Source organism: Leuresthes tenuis, unplaced genomic scaffold (genome assembly GCF_036924035.1).
Source record: "Leuresthes tenuis unplaced genomic scaffold, fLeuTen1.0.hap1 SCAF_2, whole genome shotgun sequence".
Taxonomy (NCBI): domain Eukaryota; kingdom Metazoa; phylum Chordata; class Actinopteri; order Atheriniformes; family Atherinopsidae; genus Leuresthes; species Leuresthes tenuis.
Window position 1 is genome coordinate 37,055,585 of NW_027325356.1, and position 20,399 is coordinate 37,075,983.

The following is a 20,399-nucleotide window of genomic DNA, read 5'->3' on the forward strand; positions in this document are numbered from 1 at the left end:
CAATGGTTGAGATTGATGAGTGTTTGGGTGCTTTCCCCGCGACCCCACCGCATCTGGCAGGAACAAAGTCAGGCAGGTGTGACAGCCAGCATCCATCTACTACTCAGCTGTAATAGGGAGGGGGCATTTGTACCTGAAAACGCACACACAATTACACACAAGCCAAAAACAGAGGCTGTGTTTTCCTCAGGTTTCAGCAAGTAAGGATTGCTCGTGTGCATCTTTCACACACACTCACATACGTATAATACATGCAGGAGAGTGAGGCAGTATGCCCGCATTCATTCAGGCACAAACATGTACAAACACACACACACAAATAAATAAATAAAAGCTTTCCTGGCAAGCCTCACTGTGTGTCTTTCCAGGAAGAAGTCGTTTTGCAATGCTGACTTCCCTCAAATGTCTGTGAGCTCTCATGTCTTATTACGGAAGATAAATGGCATGTCGTACCGACGTCGTGTCCCGACTCGTTAGTTCTGGACATGACAACCATCACAACACGTCTTACTGCATGGAGTGGTCTCCTTTGTTGGTTAAACATGTAAAACAGTCAGAAAGTACACATCTTTGGACTGGTTATGTATGTATATATATATATATATATATATATATATATATATATTCATAAATATATAATTTGGATATTAAGTTTACTAATACTATCAGTTATTTGTTTTCTCTAAGTTAATATTTATCCTCAGGTTTGCCTTAGTATGCTCTGATTTTGAGGCACCCAAATTTAAGATTTTAGCAACACAAGGAATGAGCTTTCTGTTTGTATTAAAAATTACCTTAGAAATGAGAAAACAATAGACATAGTCTTAGTTATATTGATGATGGGGCTGTGAACCACCCGTCATCATGTATAAGTGCACCTACGTTCTTACAAACTGTTCAAAATATCTGTTCTCACAAAGGCTGGAGATAAAACTTTGACTTTTAAGTGCATTTTGGAATTTTATTTTATTCATAAGAAGGACTTAAGAGGATATGCAAGGAATGCTACTTGTGATTTGATGAGTTTTACTGATGGACATAAACCTTTAACAGCTGAGTTATTATTTAACATGACTCCTGTGTAAAGGCCAGTGAATCAGTTCAGACTGATAGCAGGGCGTACAGTTTGAGTTTGGATTTCACTAGATGTGAAAATCTTTTACAGTCATTGTACATGTTAAACAATTGCTTTGAACTCTTCTTTTTTCTTTTTTGCATTTCATTCAAGTAACATATACTGTAAGTTGTTTTTCAATCCTGGGGAAAGCGTAATACAGTTTTTCACTGTGGCATTGTGGTTAGGGCTTAATGAGGATCTGAACTATGGATGATGGGAATATTGTTCTAATGAAAGCCTCACAAGGTAAATGCAATATTATAAGAGGAAAAGCCAAACCATTCAGATTACAACACTGCATTGGTTTACGTTTGGTTTGGTTATTCTTCCAGGCGGGAAAATGGGTCCATTAAAAGGAGGTAGGAGGCACATTTATGGAGCCTATGCATGAGGCATAATTAGCATTGTAACTGTATTTTCTATTTTTTTTGTGATCATCAAAGACAAAAACATGTTCAGATCTTCGAAACAGATTACTGAAAACCTTAGCAAACAAGCAAACCTATCTTCATTGACTGAAATTAGTTCTTCCCTATCACTGAGGTTGGAGGAAAAAAAAATCAAATTAAAAATGAAGTATTCAGTTTCTTTATTTTACCTACTTTAAGATATGTTGTGGTGTTTTCGAAGTGGGGTTGTGTGAGGGATTACGAGTGGTCAGTATCTTACCAGCAGTAGACAGCATAGTGCTCTTAATTTGGAGAATCAGGGAGGAATTATTTTGAGAAAGCGAAACAAACAGTTACTGAGAAATGGTGCCATTAGAGGAGTGAATTTTCACCAATATTTGAGTGAAGGCTATATATTTTGCCTTTATATTTTTTATTTTATCAGGTATTTTTTTTGCTTTTTTTTATGTTCTTCACCAGCAATGGCGACGAACATCATGAATCATTAATCATTAATCATTAATAATACTACTCGGACTGTTGCAATTGGAGCCATTTGTTACTACGGCCCAATTCAAGGAACAAAGTGACTGTGTCCACACTTTTCACCTCTTTTGGGCTGTGACTCTAAGTCTATCTAAATAAATGATTAGTTTCTGTATTCATTGTAACTATCTGGATTGGAATTAATACGCCTCATCAACGCCACTAGATGTAAGAGAATGTATCTGTGTTACCTTGATGTAGTCAAAACTCTATATGTATCTTCAAAATGGCCAGAAATGAGCAAATAAAAAGTTCAAGCCTTGAAAAAACATACCAGCTTCTGATGCGTACTTAATACTACCATACACAAATGTAGTCTGTACTGGAAACAACTCAGTCTGAACTGTGTGTTATCGGAAGGGGGTGGTGACATTTCAGGAAGCATCCATGCAGGTTTTGTTAGCTGTAAAAGCATCTCCCAACCAGGTGGTTGACGCCACCATTGTAAGAGTACCTTACTGCCTCAAGCCCCAGGACACTAGCTACCACCCCGTCCTCCACTCACCCGCCACCACTAACACCTTTACTGCTCCCCTTCCTTTCCTGGCTTGGAAAATCCCCCCCCCCGAGCCTCTTTTCTGATGTAAATCACAGGTAGGGTAAATATGAGGCCCGGCTGATGCATCGGCACTGTGCTGTGAAATCTCTGTTGACATTACCGATGGGTGATTCCAGAAAAAGACACACAGTGAGAGCAGGAGAGGAGGGAGAGAGTGATAAAGAGGGAAAGGGAGCGAAAGAGAGAGAAATGCGAGGAGACGGGAGTCACTTTTTACTTTCTCACATTTTGACTCTTTGCCTTAATTCCCAGAATGAAGGACTGAACTTAGAGTGCTGTGTGCTTGCACCTCAAAATCTCTGTGATTTCACGTCTTAAATATTTAGCCTTCCACTTCATTCATTCCTTTTTTTTACTTTTCCTGGGTAACCTTTTAACAGATAAATGTTGATATACCCCCCCCCCCCCCCCCCCCCATCAGTAGCTTTGTTATTTCATAGCAAGATGTAACTTGAAAATTGAGTGAAGTAAGGGGAATCAGGGAAATGGGTTACGAGAGGCAATTTCAGAGCAAACACTGAAAAGAAGAGTAATTTCTTTAGAGTAAGAAAATAATCAGTTGTACTCCAACTCATGGAGGAATTTGACATAATTTCTCTTGCTACTTGTTGGATGTTGTGCTTTTTAGATAATGCACTTGTCGGAAAAAGTTAGCCTTTTAGCCAAAAGATGTTCCGTAAGCAAGAGAGATGTTTGTCTGATGTATCAGAGGAAGGCTGGAGGACTGTGTCTATGAGCAATGTGGCACTGCACTCTGTGGTTGCCCATGAGGGGTGACGGGAGGGATGAAAGGAACGTGCCATTGCTGTCTGCTGCTCAAGACAAGATGAATCTACCTTTTTGTGCTTCTTTGTTCATTTGTTCTCCTTCCCCGCTCTCTGTCTCTGCACTCGGCAGTATGAAATGTGTAGCAGCATCATGACACACAGAGGGAGTGCTTGTGCTCATAGCTGCCGTCCACTCCAAGGTGATCTGACATCTTAAAGCGATGCTCAGCGCAACTGTACATTCACTTAGAGAAGCGTGTTGATGTTGCGGCCTAGCCAAAGGACCCTCCTGCACCCCCCAGCCCCCTCCTTATGCATCAGAAGCTGGCTGCCAAGTGCTTCCGCGAAGACGATGGCTTAATTGTTTCTGCCACAGCCATGCCTCTTCTTCATTTTTCTCTCTTTTCCTCCTAATCCCAGGGACGGGAAAATAGAGCTGTTATTTGCATGTCTAATGATACTCGATATCACAGCCCTCACAAAGGAGAAGGCACAGATGATTATTAATATAGCCAATGAAGCCCTCATTTACACTGCCTTTTGTTCTAAGGTCCAAATAAATACTGCTTTCCAATACCTTTCTCTTCTTAAAAACTGAAGACCGTGGTGAGATATATTGGTCCTTGTGCATCTAACTTTGACAATCTGGACACTGGCGTAAATTTCTCAATACAAAGATTCTTTGGTGTAGTTCATTTTTGTTAGTTTTTTTGACAGCAATTTGGTCTCATTACAAAACCTCAGATTCAAGTCACAAACAAAGATTTGAGCAATTATATTTTAGGCACATGAACCATTAACATAGTAGTAGACTAAGAAAAAAAAAGAAAGAACAGTTCATAGCCAGAGCTATCAAAGTCCAGTATCCAAGCCTCCATACAGAAAAATATTGTATATGGTACCTGAAGAAATCCTCTACACCAGCAATGCATGCCCTACCAGCGCCAGCAGCTGGCACTGAAACTAGCTCATTTGCAAGACTTCTCAGGTTGAGAACAATGACTTTGACAGCTCGAACAGGCACAGTGGAGCACATCTGCACTTCTCCGCAGGAATAAGTCTTAAAAGAATGGCTCTGACTGAGTGTGCCCTCCAATTATGGAAATTTGAGCATGTCTATATATACGCTATGAAATACGTCTTGAAACATGCTAATTGGAATGCAAAGAAAATCAAATTGGGATTCAAGTCCACTGCAGATTTGTTTGCCAGATTTATTTTCACTTTACAGTTTTTAATTTTTAATCATGAACTCACAATTAGATACCACATTCTGTTGTCTCAACTTGAAATGTGATATCACAACATTGTGTGGCATTGCAACTTTTAAGGTGTGAACAAAGGTTTTCTTTGACCCTTGTCCTGACTTTGAAAGACTGCAATAGCTTTTCAACACGATATGGAGGTTTACAACCTTATGACCTTTTTTTATTCATTTCTCTAATCAAAATCTTGAAATCTTAATTGAACTACGGTTTGCGAGAGTGAGAAATGTAATGAAACCATAAAAAGCTGACAAAGCTGCCCTCTGCATATGTCAAAGACCATCTTTATTATCAGTGATGTAATTAAGGGTTGTCTTTTTTTGTGAGTTTCAGTTTCATTTTACAAAAGCTGTGACTCGCCTTTCTTGCCTTTGTCACGTCTGTTCGTTTGTTATGTTTTTAGTTCTTGTTTTTTTCTGTCATTATTATAGTTTTGTTTTCATGTTTTACTCTTGCTCATCAGTTTCACTCACTTTACCTGTGCTTCCCCCCTTAGCTGCACTCCATCACTAATCAACTCCCTTCAGTATTTAGTTTCCAGGTTTCCCCTTGCACTTTGTCAGATCCTCACCGTCATTCATGTGTTCAGGTTGATCATGTAAAGTTTGTTCCCATATTTATTAACCACAGTATTATTTCACAGTTTTGTTTTCCAAGTATTTATTTCATAGTTAAGCTTTTTGTCTTCCGGCTCAGCCGCACGTTTTGTTGTTAATTTTTTGTCTGTATTTAAATAAATCAAGTTTTAACGTTAAAATATATCTGCATCCGGGTCCAAATCTCCACCACACCACCTCACCTTTTGTGACAGCTTTCAGCTCCAACATTTCCACCATGAAACTCACCAGTCGGAGTGTGTTGTTTGACATTTAACAAGATCACAAGATCGCCTGTTTGACGGATGAGTTTGTGATACTTATCCACATCAACGCACATTCACTCCAAAGATAAACTATGGATGAAAAAAAAAGATTGTGAAAGAAAGAAGGCGGGAGAGAAGTAGGGGGAGTAAAATGTTAAAATATGAATTACAAACCCGAGCGGCACCATCTGGACCGAGAAAATACACATCATAGTGGAGAGCTGGCGCATTGAATTAAACTTGCTACGGGATCCATCTGCACCTCGTGAAATCAATCTCAAATCTTGATTTGATTAGGTCAATCGCACAGAAGAAAGAGAAAACTGTTGTGCTCCTTGATTAAGCTTGTTTTGTTTAGCACCCCTCCAAAGCCACCCACCTTAGGCACGCTGTGTATACAGATGAGTTTAGGGACCACAGGTAGGGCACTGACAGTAGGTGAGGTTAATGCTAAAAATTCCCCCTCTATTTAACACACAGCAGGTGCGCCATATCCCCTGTAGCTTAACTTATTTGCACTTTTTCACAGCTCTGTCTCATTATTGTTCACAATGTCTTTTTCATTTGTTTGTTTTGTTGGAATTAAAGGTTTTTCTTCCAAAGGCTTTAAGTATGGCTGCAGAGGACACATGTGGAGGTGCCATGAAGACTTTTTTTTCTTGATGTTGATCGGCTGCCCAGCAACGAACAGTCTGATTGTACAGTGTAATGCTCTCATGTTTAACAATAGGATATAATGAGCAGGTACTAAAAATCTATACTGAAGGCAGCCTCCATACAACAGGTATTCTTGAAGTGAGTCTTGATGTAGCCGACAGCCTGGATGCATTATGCAAGATTGTTTTTGTCTTTCCGTTTCTCGCTCTGGCACTGCGACCCCACTGAGCTATTTCACGATTAAAATGTATGTAACCACGCTCACGAACAAAACACCTTTCATGGGTGGCTAAATCTAATTGTGTTGCCCTCTTCTGAAAGGTAGCTGCTTTGACTTTGACTTATTCTCCGGAAGCAATAAAGAGCCAATGGCAATGACTGCAGTACATGTGCCATTGCTCAAAGTGTAGGGATGGACATGGAACACATTAGCCTTAAATGACCTTGGTACAGATTGCACACAAATCCAGCAAGAATGCCCCCCTTTTTTTTCTTTTGTTTTTCTCAATAATTCGTGGTTGTACAAAGGCAGAGAGTGAAAGCTTGCAGATGATTTAGTTCTCTCTAATAAAAGAAAGAAATTGTGAGGTTTGTGTGTATGAGTGAGTGTGTGGAGATGATATGACACCGGGAGTCTCTGTGCTGATTGTAATTGCTGTACCGTTTCTGAGTGGAGTTGGATTCAATTACAAACCATCACCTTTGTGTTTGTGGGGGTCATGACACCATCTCTTTTCCATTGTCTCAATAAAGAAAGAGTGTCTGCAGTGACAATAAATGAACAAGAAAACATGTAAGGCACTCATTCCTCTTTTTGGCCTCCATTAATACTGTGATTAACCTATGAAAAAAAGCAATATTGATTATTGTTCTGCAGCAAAAGACGCTCACAAATCCTCATAGTTTCATATTTTGTGGCCAATAAAAGAGGATAACAGGTGTTCTCTAACATAGTCGTAAGAAAATTTATATTTTCTCACCAAAGATGTAAAAACAAGTGAATATCATAGCAGTTGAAAGTGTTTACCTGACACTTTTACGTTTGGCTTAATTTGTTTTTTTTCGACAAGTTGAAGAGCTAAGAATATTTCAGGCTGTATTATTTAAAGGTAAAACTTTTAATTTCAAGTGTCTATCACAGTATTACTGACATATACTATATGGTTTCTTTAAATAAAGTCTGCAGTGGTTGGTTCAAAACAGAAGGGAACTTTTCTGTCCAATTTGATAAACCGCTTCGTGCCATGAGACATACTGAGGGGAAAATGTTCCTAAGAATAGCTAAGTGTATCATATATCATGCATCGTACCATCTGTTCCGTACATTCAAAATGTTATTGCAATATTTAGAATTACAGATTATTCATGTAGGTGTAATTAACAGAGTCAAAATCCAACAAATGGGAGGAAGCTGCAATTAATTTGCAGATATATTTGAGCAGAATCTATCTGGAGTAACTATTTAGGCTATAGTTGCCGAAGGGTGCACAGAAGCTCTAATTTTATCAGTTTTGGCAATGAATTACCCGCTGTTGATTCCTCATTGCAGTATGAGGCCTTCTCAAATGAACTTTTTGGATTTGTTCTGTGAAACTGGATTACATTGACCAGATAAGAACTAGGCCATAATAACTAAGTGAGCTCAAATGAAAAAGGTCAACATCTGGCTGTTACAAAGGGTGCTATGTAAACTAGTTCAGATAGTGCATGGCCTTGGGGTTCCCATACATTTTACATAACAGCATGCATCTATTCCATTTTTAATGGTTAACATGACATTTCCCCCCTCAGTATGATTGCCTTGTCTGGTTATGCAATCAAACAAGACGACCATCTTTACCATGTCAGAACTGACAGCACGAATCATGACAATTAGAGTCAACACATGAATACAATATAAAGAGGCTTTCTATGCCTCTCTCAGCTTTTGCAACATTAAATGTGATCCAATGCTATATATGCTGTAAAAACTTTTCAGGTACTAATATTTTGGCCTCTTTAAACCTCTACTTATTTAATTTTAAAAGGTTGATTATATGTATGCAGTAGTACTTTTTACCTTACTATATTATTATGAAGCCCAGGTTGAGCTGAAATAGATATTTGTTTTAAGTGTGGTACATCACACCAAAACATACCACTAACCATCTAACTAAACAGGAATGATTAAAATATCCATCCATCCATCCATCCATCCATCCATCCATCCATCCATCCATCCATCCATCCATCCATCCATCATGTGCCGCTTGCGGGGCCAGCAGCTTGAGCAGAGAAACCCAGATGTGCCTGTTCCCGGCCACTTCCTTCAGCTCTTCCGGGGAGACCTCGAGGCGTTCCCAGGCCAGCCGAGAGACATAATCTCTCCAACGTGTCCTGGGTCTTCACCAGGGTCTGTCCTCAATGGCACATGCCAGGAACACCTCACCAGGGATGCGTCCGGGAGGCATCCTAACCAGATGCCCAAGCCACCTCATCTGACTCCTCTCGATGGAGGAGCAGTGACTCTACTCTGAACCCCTCCCGGATGACCGAGTTTCTCAGTTTAGAGATACTAAGGGAGAGCCCAGACACCCTGCGAAGGAATCCCATTTCGGACGCTTGTATTCACAATCTCGTTCTTTCAGTCACTACCCACAGCTCGTGACCATAGGTGAGGGTAGGGATGTAGATTGACCGGTAAATCGAGAGCTTCGCCTTCTGGCTCAGCTCCTTCTTCACCACGATGGGCCGGTGCAGAGCCCACATAACTGCAGATGCCACACCTATCTGCCTGTCAATCTCCCGTTCCATTTGTCGATCACTCATGAAAAAGACCCCGATATACTTGAACTCCTCCACGTGGGGAAGGATCTCGTTCCCAACCCAGAGAGAGCATTCCACCCTTTTCCGGCTGAGGACCATGGTTTCGGAATTGGAGGTGCTGATTCTCATCCCAGCCGCTTCACACTTGGCTGCAAACCGCTCCAGTAAGAGCTGACTTTCACGACCCGACGACTCTAACATAACCACATCATCTGCAAAAAGCAGAGAGTCCAACCCTCACAGGGAACACGTCCGACTTACTGCCGGCAATGTGGACCAAACTCTGACACTGGTCATACAGTCCCTATCGAGGCACCCGGCACTACCTATTCCCGGTGCACCCCCCACAGGACTCCCTGAGGTACACGGTCGAATGCCTTCTCCAAGTCCACAAAACACATGTAGATCGGTTGGGCGAACTTCCACGCACCCTCCAGGACCCTGCTGAGGAACAGACCTTACCAGAGAGGCTGAGGAGTGTGATCCCTCCGTCGTTGGAAGACACCCTCCACCACCCAATCTGCCATGCCAGAGGCATGGGCACTGTCCCCGATGTCCACTGCTCAACTCAACTACGTCCCAAGTTGAGGTCAGCAGAACATGGTTGAAGCTCTGCTGGAGGAGCGAGTTAAAGCTCCTGACAGGGGATTCTGACAGATGTTCCCAGCAGACCAGTTTAGGCCTGCCAGGTCTGTTTGGCATCCTCCCCCATCAGCGGAGCCAACTCACCACCAGGCAAGTGTCCAGGACATACGGCCATAAGTCCGACAATACAACCACAAAGTCAATAATCGAACTGCGGCCTAGGGTGTCCTGGTGCCAAGTGCACATATGGACACCCTTATGCCTGAACATGATGTTCGTTATGGACAATCCATGACGAGCACAGAAGTCCAACAACAGAACACCACTCTGGTTCAGATCGAGGGGGGCGTTCCTCCCAATCACACCCTTCCAGGTCTCACTATCATTGCCCACATGAGCATTGGAGTCCACCAGCAGAACAAGGGAGTCTCCTGCAGGATCACTCTCCAGTGCCTCCTCCAGGGACTCCAAAAAGGGTGGGTACTGTGAACTGCTGTTTGGTGCTTAAACACAAATAAAAATCAGGATCCGTCCCCCCACCCTACAGGCACACAGCCGGGAAGCAATGAGTATGCCCACACCTGCTCTGCACTTTTCACCACGGGCAACTCCAGAGTGAAAGAGAGTCCAACCCCTCTCAAGGAGACTGGTTCCAGAGCCCAGGCTGTGCGTTGAGGTGTGTCCAACTATATTTAGCCGGAACCACTCAGGTTCACGCACCAGCTCAAGCTCCTTCCCCAACAGAGAGGGGACGTTCCACGTCCCAAGAGACAGCTTCAGTAGTCGAGGATCAGACCGCCAAGGTCTCTGTCTTCAGCTGCGGCCCAGCTCACACTGCACTGGATCCCCTTGGACCTCCCATGGGTGGTTAGCCCATCGAAAGGTGGACCCATGTTGTCTTTTTGGGCTGTACCAGGCCAGGCCCCATGGGTATAGACCCTGCTGGGCCCCACCCCCAGGCCTGGCTCCTGGGGCTGGCCCCGGTGACCCATATCCGGGCAAGGGACAACGTGTTCCAAGTGTTTTTCTCATCATAGGGGGTCTTGTGAACTGTTCTTCGTCTGGTCCCTCATCTAGGATCTGTTTGCCTTGGGTGACCCTGACAGGGGCTTAAAGACCTGGACAACATAGCTCCCAGAATCAGTGGAACACACAAACCCCTCCACCACAGTGGGGTGACAGCTCATGGGGGGGATTAAAACAACAACAAAGAATATGAAACAGGTTTCAAAATGAGAGGATGTCAGAAGTGTGGCTGCAATATTTTAATTAAACCAAACTGCTGGAAACAGAAATTACCAAAGCAGACTACAGCTATTCAGTATTTCAGTCACCTTCCAGGTTTGGACTAAGTTACCAACATTGTTCAAATGTGAACCTTACATTCAAATGGCGGTCATGTTCTGCTTATCTTGAAGACAAGGTGTTTGTGAGGAGGCTAAGTCTGGGGGAACAGATTCAACCTGCTCATTTTACCCACTCATTTTTTTTAAATAACCTGGTGAAAGATTAGATGGGTGTTGGTTGCGATCCTCCGTTTATCTCTCTGAGTAGGTACGCTGCTCCATATTTTGTGTTGTGTGGTTCTTCACAAATATCTGCACAAGTATGTATGTTTCTCTGGTAAGTATATGCACATGCACTGAAAAATATTGGCTTCTCAGCTTTCCCTTGCCTGAAATACAAACTGTGCTGTATCACAGAGTCAGGATTCCTGACCTGCTCTGAAATTCTTGAGCTGAAAAACTGAAAAGCCTAACTCCACAATCTTTCAGTCTCTTAAATGTTTCACACAGTTATTTTCAAACAAGTTTAAAGTGTTTCTATGCAAACCTCTAAATCTGACTCTCACTGCTGCTACACCATGTAGTTTGATATCTTTCTAGATAAAAGTTTTCATTTGAATCAACACAACCTTTGAAAACATGTATTTTTGGGTCTAACAATGTTAAAGCGTGTGGGAGCAGGCCTCGGAGCAGATCAGGGACTTACTAGAGGGTTTATATCTCTCAGTTGGCCTGGGAATGTGTCAGTGTCTCCCTTGGAAGAACTCAGGGAGATGGCTGGGAAGAGGGAGGTCCGTAGATGAATGATTTGTCTGTTTCTCCAGTAGTCAAGTCCCAGATAAGCAGCAGAAAATTGAGCGATGTATGGCTTTATGGATGGACAGATGGATGTTATTATTGTATAAAAACGATGTAACGTTAACACAATCTAAAATAATGGCTTTAAAACAAGTGAATATATAATGAGATTCCTGATCCACAGTCAATTTTAACTGGTGGTTGTAATGTGATACAGCATTGTTTTTAAACCACCATGCAAACATGGAGAGCAAAGAAACTGTCAGTATGTGTGTTTACTAATTCTTTATTTTTTTCAGTCATTTATTTTATTTACAACATCATAACTTCTTCTGGGTCTTTAGTTTCACTTCTAAAACATTGAACACAGCAAACAGCATTTGCATAACAGTTATCCTGTAACTTGGGCCCAGCTAGGCACTTAAAGGCTGATTAGTAACTAATCATTTCTATCTGCACGTAGTCCACTGCTGTAGCTTCGGCTCTGCTGCATCTCTGTGCCAGTTACTCACACACATCCCACAACAACTGCATTACAGCCAGATTACCCACAATGGTACCTTCCTCAAGCAGAGGGCTCACCTGTAATTGTATTTAAAAAAAATAGCTGTAGCTAATTTGTAGTTAATCAGTCAAGCTCTCAAAACAAGCAACTTAACATTTTTCTCTGCATGGTGTATTAACAGTCCAATACCATAATAAATAGTAATATTCATTCATTTTTATGCCAATAGATAATACCTTTTTTAGTTAGACTACATTTTTTTCTGGATATTAAGACAATTTGAGTATGGAGGGATGTGGAATTTTTGCTTTTCTTAATACTTTTACCCCAGGGCAGTGTTAGAGATCTTCTTCCACCACTAACAAACAGTGAACACAGATTTAGATTAAGTGCAGCAAGAGAAGCAATTTCTGACCCGCCCTAAGTACTAACTGAGGAAGAACTAAAAGACAGCAGTCTGACATACTATGTGCAGTCTGTTCTTCATCACAGTGACAGCATCTCCTCCCTCTTGCTCCTCAATCCAGTCTCCCTCTCCTTCTAGTCCTGCTGATACATGCATAGGAGGAGCACACGTCTTATCAACTGTTTGCCCTGACAAGGAGCAAAACCATTAGTTCCATCTTTGGGGCAACACCGAGAGGAATCTAGTTCCAGGGTCGGGTCAGGGAGTTGCGAACAAATATGTGGGAGAAGAATGTGTTGAATCTTTCTCATTAAGATAGCGATTGTTCAAGTGATTGCTGTAAAAGCTCATCTTCAGCACACGCTGACATATTTCTTCCTTCCTTGACAGGGTAAGCAAGTTGCATGCAGTCCCTGACTGGGAGTTGCGGTTGGCAAATGGAGGTGTGCTCATGAGTGTGTGTTTGTGAGTGTATGTGTGTGTTTCATGATATAGATCACTGTTAAATACTGTCATGGGAAATTTTTTTCAGTCATCTAAATTCTTTCTTCATAAGTCTGAACTGCCGCTTGGAGACATAAAAAATTATGTCTTTTCGACTGCCAGAGTTATGTAGCTAAGGAAGGAGTCAGTAAAATGTTTTCAGGACACAAGAATGCCACCAAAATTTCAATTTTTTTCCCCTTTTTTTCACAGGTCACTGCTCTTTGTGTGTGCTCGCACCTTAAAAAGAATATCACGGTCAGAACCAATTAGAGGCAGAGAATGGGCAGGTCTTCACTTCTGACTCTTCACCAGTGTGTGCTATTAAACTGTGACCAGGACTGTGGGTTACTTTTGAGAGTGACACATAAAGCCAGCTGTAAATCAAGACGAAGGGAATTTTGCCTCCCATTACAGATTTATCTGATTCTAGCTCTGAAAGCCTGACCAACAGATCAACTGACCAACCCTGGCTAAGACGAAAGATGAAAAGGCCAAAATACAAATACATATTTATTTATTTAAATCATATATAACAAAATTTGAGTTAGAAATCACCCTCTTGAAAAAGATCAAACCCAGACATAAACAGTTGATGGCAAATATGTCACTGCACCTTTAATCCTGTTTACATTACATACCCATGAATATTAAAAAATGACAAAATGATAACTGTTGAAATACATTATTGTGACACTTACGATATAGAGAAATATTTGGTTGTACCTTGATTTTGTGGCCGTGCACCACTGCAATGAGTTGGTCTCGAGCCCTGCTTTTCCAGCCTGAACACACACTGTACTCACCGACACCATTATTTCAGCAAAGTGATTGATTATGTTTACTTTAACATAATAATAAAATGACTGCTTTCATTGGTTACAAACAGACTGGCTGCACACAATGACTGTACTGCTTTTCGGGATGATTTGAAGTCTTGAGTGCTTCTGACTTTACAGAGAGGTGACAGCCAACATCCATATTTTTATTGTTACTTGTCAAATACTAAATCAACACAGGCTCACCAGTCTGTGTATTGTGTGCTTTGTTCCTCCTGTGCTCAAAATACTGGATTGTTGCATCGTGACTCTGGGGTGCAGTGTAGCAAATAAATGTCACCTCAGTGTGTTGTTATGTATGTGGAACAAGCAGATAGCTTGTTTCCTGGATTCCACAGTCAATGACACTGATTGTTGGTGCTGTTTCAGTTGCTCTGGCTACTCACCTAATGACTAGGACCTGTGACAGTCTTCTTTTTTTCCCATCAGTAATTGTACTCTTTGATGACCAATTGCGTGGTCCAGTGTGAAGGCTGTCTAAGAAGTGGGCGACCACAGCATTCAGGACAGTGTTAAGAACTGTGGCTGGTCACAGCCAGTTCACCTCAACTTTTAGACAATTTCAAGATAATGCGGCAAGTGTGACTGTTCATTTTCAAAAGAAGGAACACAGAGCGACTTTTTGGATAGGAAATTTATTCATCCTCTGAATTTTTCTTGGTTTCCTACCATAACATGACACTGAGCAACCTTTCCGGAATGCTATGTTGAAAATTGACACCCTCTTAAAATGATGGCCTAAGTGATTTTTTTAAAGTTTTTCAGAAAGCACAAAAAAATAAAACATTCTATGTCACACTCATGACATAGGCCATTATACCACAGCAGTAGGAACACAATATCTGCTCAACTGAGGATGTAATCAATTTCACCAGAGGTGCCCAGCATCATGAGGAGATGATTTTGGAAAAAAAAATAGTTTTGTTAAAAAATTACTTTTTTTTAACGCCATTATTTAAAGAGGGTGACTAAATTTAGGGCACAATAACGATGAAAAAAAGTTTTTAAAAGTCTTTTGTCCACTCGAAAGTCTGTTTTGGACTATGTTATATCTTATCGCTGAACATAACGGTGTGTTCTGATTGTAACACCAGGAGATAATTCTCAGATCCCCTTTTAGGACTTTGGGAGTTTGCCATTGCTCATAATCAAACTGAGTTTAACCAATGAGCAGGATGTGATGCTTTGAAATTCAATCTTAATACAATAGGCAACTTAGAAAAGTAACATAAAACCTTGCATTTTGCATTTGACCACATTTAGAATGAAAGCTTGGAGGCAATGGAGGCATCTTCTATCATATAGTAAAGGCTTGTGAGCTGTTCCAACACATAATGTGTAGTTTTTCTGAGAAGAAATGAGAATGAGAAAAAAAATCTGAGAAGAATTGGGTTTAAAAGCAATGTAAAGTTTTTTTTCTTCTATCACATCTTGAAGGACTGCATTCACAAATGTGCCGAAAAGTAGAATTAAAAAATGGCCATCTAGTTCGTGACCAACTTATTTGCTGCTGATTGTTATTGTGTCTGTGGCAATTTTTTGTGTGACATCTTTTTTGAGTGCATTTCAGGCTATTGTGTTTTTACCACCCACTGCATTGAATTTGAATGCATAGGGTACCCCTAAACTGACTCTTTTGGATGTTTAGGTTTTCCCTTGCAGGTACCATGAGAGTTAGATGGACAGATGTGTTAAGATGGTAACATAGTGAAGCTTTCAGCAATGAAATGTATTCTACTGTGTTTTTTTCACATGTAACCATGATGAGTTTTAAACATTAACCTTCTTTGAAAGCAAAAATTGTTTGGGAATCAGATGTTTGTCCTTCTCAACAATTCAAAACAATTGTTAATAAGCAAGCATTATAGACTTATATTTAACAATTGCTGTTTACTGTTGGCCAGTGAAGGATAAATGGCAACATGGAGCTATTTATTTAATGTACTATGTTTTGAATTGGGAATGGGTTTGTGTTGCCTTTCAGAACTTTTCATACAAAATCACTTAATATCTATGACTTGATGTGGTGTGTGAGGATGTGACTGTATGTTTATTAGAATGCCTGGAATGCTGCTCATCCTTGTCCACTAGAATCAGCCTCCATCCATGCTCTCCTTCACCTCTTTATTCTTCATTCTTGGCCGTTATCACTGCAGTTGAGTAAACTGAATGTTTTGCCTTGCAATTGCATCAGTTACATTGCGTATCAATACATTTGTTGATTGAAAACATTTTATGGCACCTCTCGATTTTCTCTCTTTTTTCTGATCTCCCCATTTGCTTTTTCTTTTATGGGACATTCATCTTTGTAATAGCTGTGTACCTTGATTTGATTATTTCCTTTTGACCTCTGACTTTATTATTGATTGATACTCCCTATTCAAAATTGTTTTCCTCTTGTCTCCCCCACAACATATTTGGCTCATCTGGCATTTGGCAAAACTGCTAAGACTGTCATTGTTGAATGATGACCCCTCGACAAATACAATATTATGACTGTAACACAAAAACAGAAAAAACAACTAATTGATTACTTCATACTTTGTATTTAACTTTGGAAACAATAGATATTTTCAAGTGAAAGATCTGCTTATCAACTCTCGCTCATGGATCTGTAAACGTACTGTAAACTGTCCACAAGTTCCAGCACCTCTGGGAGTTTTCATGACTTGTTTCAAAGCTTTATTCTGGAAATGTTTTGACATTAACACTCCAACTAATTCCTTTTGAATGATTGAGTGTTTCCAAACTTTCGACTGCTAACATATATTCCAAAACATTTCACAAGTTTATGGGATAAAATCTTAAATATTTACGTTGTACAGACAACGATGTAACTCAATAGTTAATAGTTAATTTCCTCTGGTGAAAACAATGATATGCAGACATAATGTTAAGCTGCAGAAATTACATTACACACAAGAAGTCACATGTTTAAAAAAAAAGGAAAAAAAATAAGACAGACCATCATTAATTTGAGCTAATTTAAAGAGCTTCTCGATGTGCAGGATGTTGCAAGGCATTTGTGTTAATGAGCTACATCATTCATGTGAAATGATGGCACAATTAGGAAAACAAAAGTGCAAGGTGTGACAATTTAAGTGAATGTGCTTTGTCAGTGTCTTCAAACAACACCTCAGAGACAACGAAAGCATAAAAGCTGGCTTATAAGAACATTGCGGGGGGCTTTGGGGTTGGGATTTTTTACCGACAGATTTCTACCTTGCTTTTCTGCACCCCGACCATGCTCCCTCAAGAGTGTCTGCTGGAACTCTGTGGCAGGAAATTAAATTAAAGCTGCTGAATTCAGATGTTTTGATTCCCGCCCCCCTGCTTGGTGTGTTTTGGTGGCTGGCTGTTTTTGGGGTGGCACGTATGTTAACAAAAATAAGCCAAGAAAACAAGAGAGCTGTGACCCAGGAACACTGAGCATTGGTGGATTTATAAACGCCACCTTTCCCCTCCCCTCTTACAATAGACAAAGTACCCTATCTGTTTATGTGAATAAAACAAATTTCTCGTCTTTTTGTCAGACCATAACCCAGGAGTTTCTCTTTTCCTCTGCATCTCCTGGCCAGTTTTTAAATTCAACACAGTGGAAGCTTTTGCCTGTTCATATGTCCACAGATGTTTGAACAGCCTTGCGAGGCTCTGTCAGACTCATTAGTTATACTATTCCGTGCGGTGAGTGGGATCTAACCAATCAGTCTGGCACATAATGCAGCTTTAGAGAATTAATGAAACTGTAATTACAAAAATAATGAGGCCTGTGCAGCATTGTCCAGTAACTTTAGGGCTAGTTTTTTGGGAGAATGAAGCATGGTATGCAGAGTTTCCTTTTAAATTTTTTCCATTCTTTCCCAGTGTACATTCAAAACTCACCCAGTTTCTTTATTATGTGAATTTCAGACTATTGAGAGCAATATACCTTACATTCTGTGTATGTATGATGCATTTGTAATGTATAATGAGGAACAGTGTAAGCTATGGTCTATTTCCTGTGCTACTTATAAACTTATTGTCCCCTGCGGGCCTCATTTAGCACAGCACAGGTTATGTTGAGCCATCTTTAGTTTTTGTGCTACACTACTTTCAGAAAAACGCAGCAGCAAAAACAACACCTTATGGTCATGTTGCACACTTATCAGCATTTACTTCATGAGAACTATTTGAGTCTGCTGAGCATGTAAACTTGCATTCATTAAAAGCCCCAACCTGAGTCTACAAAGTGGGAGCAAACCAAGGACTCTGTTGCACCTTTGAACACCACTCTTATCTTGTCTCTTCTTTTGATTGCAGCTACACACGGACCTAGATGTTGGCAACAAGAACATCAAATATGTCCTCGCAGGAGAGGGTGCAGGCACCATTTTTGCCATCAACGAGTTAACAGGTGACATCCATGCCATGAAGAGGTTGGACCGTGAGGAGAAAGCAGAGTACACGCTAACAGCCCAGGTCGTTAACGCAGATACAGACAAGCCTTTGGAGCCGCCATCCGAGTTCATCATCAAAGTCCAGGACATAAATGACAATCCACCGCAGTTCATTGAAGGCCCATACCATGCATCTGTTCCTGAAATGTCTGCAGTTGGTAAGTCACTGTAGATGGAGCGCATTTCTATCTCTCTGCCTCACACAGCAGCCTAATCAGTGAGTGAGATTTCCAAGACGGCTGATCTCTAATGGGCTATTGCATAGAAATAATGACTGAAACAGAACAAGAGGAAATGAGTGTGCCTATTTACATGTTGGCTGCTATGAGTATTTTGGCAAATGAAAATACAAGTATGATAAATCAAATCAAATCACTGGGACCCCACAACTGGTGTCAGTGTCAACACGCACTTGAGGGAGGGTCCTCTACAAACAGCTCACGTACAAAGAGCTAACAATATGCAAAGCATGAGCAAATCAACAATGTATTGTTGAATGTAACAAAGAAAAAATCAGAGGCAAAAAATACATTGCTAAGCTTATACACTACCGGAATTCGGCATATTTCAGACATGCTATGGTAGCATCAACACATGCAGCTACAGCATATCGTTACTCTGGCAAGCATTCGTTTTGTGAAGTGAACCATTTGAAAAATGTACAATTTTCACTTCATTCTTTAACATTTTTATACTTGCTGCAAGTTATGTGCTGTAAGCGAACATGGCTAAACTGGCTTTACCAAATAGTTGCAGAAATATTTCAAAGTTGAGAAAAAGTTCTGGACCAGTTTGACAAAAGCTGTGAAACTCTTTTTGAGGTTCCTAAAGCGAGGTTTGTAGTTTACCTTTTATTTCACAACAGTCTTGGTCGAAATCCAGATTCCTCTCCTTGGTCCTGTCTTTGTTTTGTGGAGGTCAAGTGTCCTTTTTTCTTTAGGGAATCAGAAAAAGTGGTCACCTAGTCATGTAAATGGCTCCCAACACCTCCTTTGAGGGGCTAGATGAGCAGTTGATCCTCGGAAGAAATGACAGCTTAGTTCCGCAAAAAGTAGTGAGCCAAGGGAGGTACTGGGATAACTGAGATAATACTGTAGGAAAGTCTGCACATGAATCTTTTGAAAAGCAGCAAGAAAGAAATTTCCTTCCATTTGCTGGTTTGAAGCAAATAAACTAGGATGTGGAGTGTCACCACAGGCTGATAGCATTGGATATGTTGCTAATGGTTATAATTTCAGAGAAGTAGTTGTCTGAAGAGGAAACAAACTTTCAGGAGGGAAAACTGGTGGACATCTACAAGAGCGGAAAAAAGAGAAGGCTGGTGAGAGCTCTTCCTGAAAATTACTTTAATCTTAGGAAATATATGGGATATCACATTATGTTTGTGAAGATACTTGAGTTACTTGAGTTTTTTGTCTTCCAGCTCAGATCCTAAACGGCGTGTGACTCATGTTATTCAAACTTTTGCAAAGTCAGTCACATTGCCACTATCTGCATCAATTCTTCTTAGAAAGAGAATAAAACCACGAGCTTATAAACAATATTTGTACATTATTGTTTTTTTACCTTATTTTTATCATTTCAGTCCATGTTGTCTCCATCACGTTTTCAAAATACAACTCAAACACAGCAATGGAAACCTGGCTATTGAGAAAGCAAATGATTCCATGCAGCGTCTCTATGTACTTCTATACTTGGTGGTCGTCTTTTGTAGACAACTACAAAATACAACCACCAAGTAGCACTCAAGCAATTGAAAATACATTCCAGTGCACTGTATGATAATGTATTCATATATTTTCATATGTCCTTACTTCATTCATGCATTTAAATGGCCACTATGTGATATTAATTTATCATTCAAGCAGGATTGGCAGAAGCCTGCCAGTGGATCGTTACAGTGGGTTTTTTCGTCATAGGAACCTCACCACTGACCCCAGAGCAGCAGGAGTCTTGTAAAAAATGTTTCCATCCATAGCAGGAAGGACATCACAGTTTGGCTTTATGCTGTTTTGACATTGGAGGAGCTCAGTTAGAAGGCTGGGGTCTGTTGCTGGGCGGCATGCGCTTGTTATTGTGTTTCCACATTGAGCT

The 20,399-nt window shown here is 40.7% G+C and overlaps 1 protein-coding gene across 2 annotated transcripts in view; it reads left to right on the top strand.

The window, feature by feature from the left end:
• The window catches only part of cdh8 (cadherin 8), a 102,929-nt gene that overhangs the window by 25,145 nt on the left and 57,385 nt on the right, over window positions 1–20,399 (top strand). For both annotated transcript variants that reach the window (XM_072381001.1, XM_072381000.1), the window contains exon 3: window positions 18,169–18,463. In XM_072381001.1, coding sequence (XP_072237102.1) covers window positions 18,169–18,463 — 295 coding nt within the window. The remainder of the gene's footprint in view (window positions 1–18,168; window positions 18,464–20,399) is intronic.